At 36.2% G+C, this 3,949-nt stretch overlaps 1 protein-coding gene across 1 annotated transcript; it reads right to left on the reverse strand.

The window, feature by feature from the left end:
• Window positions 1-1,261: 1,261 nt before the first annotated feature.
• LOC125680005 (histamine H3 receptor-like) lies at window positions 1,262-2,251 on the reverse strand. Its single transcript, XM_048919452.2, has one exon. The coding sequence runs from the start codon at window positions 2,249-2,251 to the stop codon at window positions 1,262-1,264; it is 990 nt and encodes a 329-aa protein (XP_048775409.2).
• Window positions 2,252-3,949: the final 1,698 nt, after the last annotated feature.

Here is a 3,949-nt window from a genome sequence, read left to right on the forward strand (position 1 = left end):
CACTTGAGCCTTCCACTCAGGTGAGCTAAAAATCCCTGGGATTTATCGGTACCTTCTAATGGCCAGATATTCTACCCCATTCACAATGGAAAATAGGTTGATTTTTTTCATTTTGTGGAAACAAAATACTGAACTGAACTGAAAATTATGCAGATTAAGGATGGTCATAGGGGCGATTGAGGGGAAATATCTCCTTCATGTAAAAACAAAAACAAAAACAAAAATAAACAAAAAATCCGACACCTGCTGCTACACGGAACCTCGTTTTTTTCGGTCTCATCCGGAGAACCGCCCCATTTAGCCGCTTCTTATGACAAGCAAAGGGCACTGATGACCTATTCTAACTCGGATCTCCAAGGAACTTGTCAGAGAGGAACTCCAGTATTGTTTTGATTTCAACTACAGAGTACTTTTTCGTAGAATCAGAGTGGTGTAAAATTAAGTAATTTTTTGAATGACTGATTATAAGATATGGATATTTTTATGTTCTATTCTATTGACAAAGCAGCTATCTATGGTGTCAAAAAGCATAATCTTTTATTTATCTTGAGGAATGGTCGTGTAAAGTGTTAAAAAGTCATACGATTTGATGTTTTTAATTTGAGAAAAGTTTAGCGATTTCAAATTTACTAAAAGTTCTTTAGAATTGTTTAGAATCCACAATTGATTAACACCACTTATGGCATATGTTGTGGCACAATATGTTTGAAGTTTTCCATTCACAGGTGTTAATGTTTTCGTGAGGGGGGTTGGTAGAACATTTGTTGGATCCAGTAATGCATATTTGTAAGAGGTTTTTGTGAAGTTTTGGACTCCAGTGTAGGTACAGTAACTCATATTATTCGTCCAATCAACTGGGAAATTATATGTGGTTTTAAAACTGACTTTTGAAGAATTTCGTCATATAGACTTTTACATCAAAAAGGTTGCTCAGCAGTAACATTTCTGATAATGGAGAAACTTGAATAGCAGTAATTCTAAATCGATAACAAAGTACATTTCCAAAAGGTGTCCTTTTAAGTTTTAAAAACGCCGCACCAGATGTTACACAAATTATTCCAAAGATACTGTACTAAAATAATGCAAATTCATGAAATATTGATGGGGGTTACGAAATAGCTAGTGATACATATAACAACGGGACAGTGTTGCAAGTGAAACCAGCTTGCCTGTAAAATCCTTAATCAAGAGATAAGCGTATAAATACATGTAATAAAATAACGAATCCCCAATTGCAGTTTAAACAGTGTAATCAGTCCTCCTAGAATGTGCGCTCTTTTGTCTTGTCCTTTGAAGATATACTGAAAACGGAATCGCCGTTCCGATGTGTCTTGGTTTGACAGAACAACATCTCCTCGAAATTCTTCAGGAATCTAACACTGTTGTAGGCATATAGAAGAGGATTTAACGATGCTTTTGACCACAGCAACCAAATGAATACAGTATACAAGTGCTCGTTGACACATGATTCACAAAACGAGATGATAATGGTCGTTATGGTGTACGGTCCCCAGGTCACTCCAAATACGATTACCAACATTGCCAAAAAACGGGCCGCTTTCATGTCCTTCCGGGTCCTGACGACATCAGTCCTGTTCATAGATGTTCTGTATTTTGTTCTACTTCTGACTTCAATGTATATAAGCAAATTGATCACATCTATAGCAAAGAAAGGTATGACAAATTCGATGACAGCTGTTGTTGTCGTGAAAGCGAGGTCGTAAGCAAACTGGATATGACAATCCCCCGGCTCCACGGCGTCTTCTCCGGTCCAAAGGTCCCAACCGATTATTGCCGGCGTGTACAGGGAACCAGCCACGATCCAGGACAAAGAAATCTTCACGATTGCTACCTTTGACGTCTCCCTCTGGTGGTAAAGGGGGCCGTATTTCAGAAGTAATAAGCGATCTAAACTGATGATTATAATTGTAAGAATGGACTCCAGACACAATGTAAAGTCTATTACCAAATAAATCTTGCAAAAATGGTAACCAAAAGGCCACGAATAGGATCTGAGGGTATACACTGCGTAAAAAGGCATGCTTATAAGTCCAAGCATCAGATCTGTTACAGCCAGATTAACGAGATACATATTGTAGACGCTTCTCAGACCTTTGTCTTTGACGAATGCCGCAATCGTCATCACATTACCGAATATTGCAAAGAAAATGAGTGCCAAAATAACAACCCCACTGGGAATAGTTACACTCAGTGGGAATTCCTCGTCCTCATCTGACGTCAGGTTAGACATTATGACCTACAAATAAGAAATGGTCATTAAGTAGAAATTTAGACGTTTATTGAAATCGTGAACATGTTTTCAATGACATTGCTGGTGTTGTGATCTGAGACCTGGTAGATGCATGCATTCAATAGAAATTATGGAAGGAAAGTTTGAGTTTATATCTGGCTTCTAGTAGCAGGGAATAGATGTGGGGAAACTGTATTTTGAAAAATTCCCACAAATTTTAAGCGGGTTGTAGCAAAACATTCATGGTCATAGCATGGTTTTATAAGATCAGGATTATCTATATGAAGATAACATATCACTCAGACTTCTAGAATAAAATCTATACATATCTTTAGATGTTATCAATTTTCTAATGGAATACCAATCTGATCCAATTCCCCAGACTTTGCAGACGATTGATGGACAGACCTAAATTTTCCCTAAAAAATACGAAGTGGCCAAAATAAAATTTGTATAAATCATTTCCCTTTGAACTGATACCTTTAGATTTAATTCATATCGAATGACCGACACAAATGGTCATATCAATTTTTCCAGTTAAACGGGTAAAAAGGAGGAAGTGTTTTCCTGATTCTGGATCGGTTTGGATAGTACTTAGCAACAGAGATACGGAGGCTTTGATTCGCCCATATGTTTGTACAAGCAAACACTTGAGATCATCAACAGTATAAATATATATGGATTGTGTGGATAACCTCTTGTCCTTTTGAAAGTTATTTTTACTGGGCCTAATAACTAATATCCATGACTCTTTGGAATGAAATGAAATATGAATTACATAAAATTATGCAAAAGCTCTTGAAATACAAGCATTAAATGAAGAAGCCCATTACATGAAAAGTGAGCTATTATCGAACTTTGGATTGAGTATTAATGTGAAATTAAAGAAATCCTACAATGTCGATCGAATTGCTAGTTCACTTGTTTAGTTCCATCTGTTAATACCAACCTCCTTAGCTGAAAGCAATGTTTCGGGTTTTCTCTACGTCTGATTATAGACTTGTGTAATATTTGGATTTTGAGAATTCCATTCTCCACGATGATTTGATTGAATACGATATTGTTATCAAATGGGAATGTGGTACAAACTAATCGTATGCTTTACATATAAAAGGACATCCAAAAAACGCAAGCCACAGTGTGACTCCTTGAAGGAGCATAAAAATCGATTAAAGCGCAAAGGCAAAGTGGAGTGGTAGTATTGTTCAATTCCGATCTCCTTTTAATGAATTGTAAATACTTTGATAGAAAACACTGCTTAACATGCTGGAATTATATACAGTGTAAATGATTTCCTCTACCAAAATTGTAGAATAGATCCGTTTGAGAACTTGATAGTTTTTATATGATTTTCCCTAAATACTGATTGTTTGTCTAAACCATTTTGGTACCCTCTGTTCTGTACATCTAAAATGTACTACATCCACATTCATAACAAACGTGTTTTACATGTACTATAACCAATTTACTAAAACACGTATATATGACCATTCTAACAACCCATGAATCAGTAGAATCCGATGAATTATGATATGAAAGAAAGGACATATAACGAAAAAAGCTGTTGATGGTGCAACTATTTGACTTTTGGAAGATCCGAGCGACACCTCATATCTTTCCACATCTGCTTTGTACGTGGATATTTCATTGAACATATGTTAACGGCAAACTAACAACTCAATATTATGACAAATGGGA

The sequence above is a fragment of the Ostrea edulis genome, chromosome 2 (genome assembly GCF_947568905.1).
Source record: "Ostrea edulis chromosome 2, xbOstEdul1.1, whole genome shotgun sequence".
Lineage (NCBI taxonomy): Eukaryota > Metazoa > Mollusca > Bivalvia > Ostreida > Ostreidae > Ostrea > Ostrea edulis.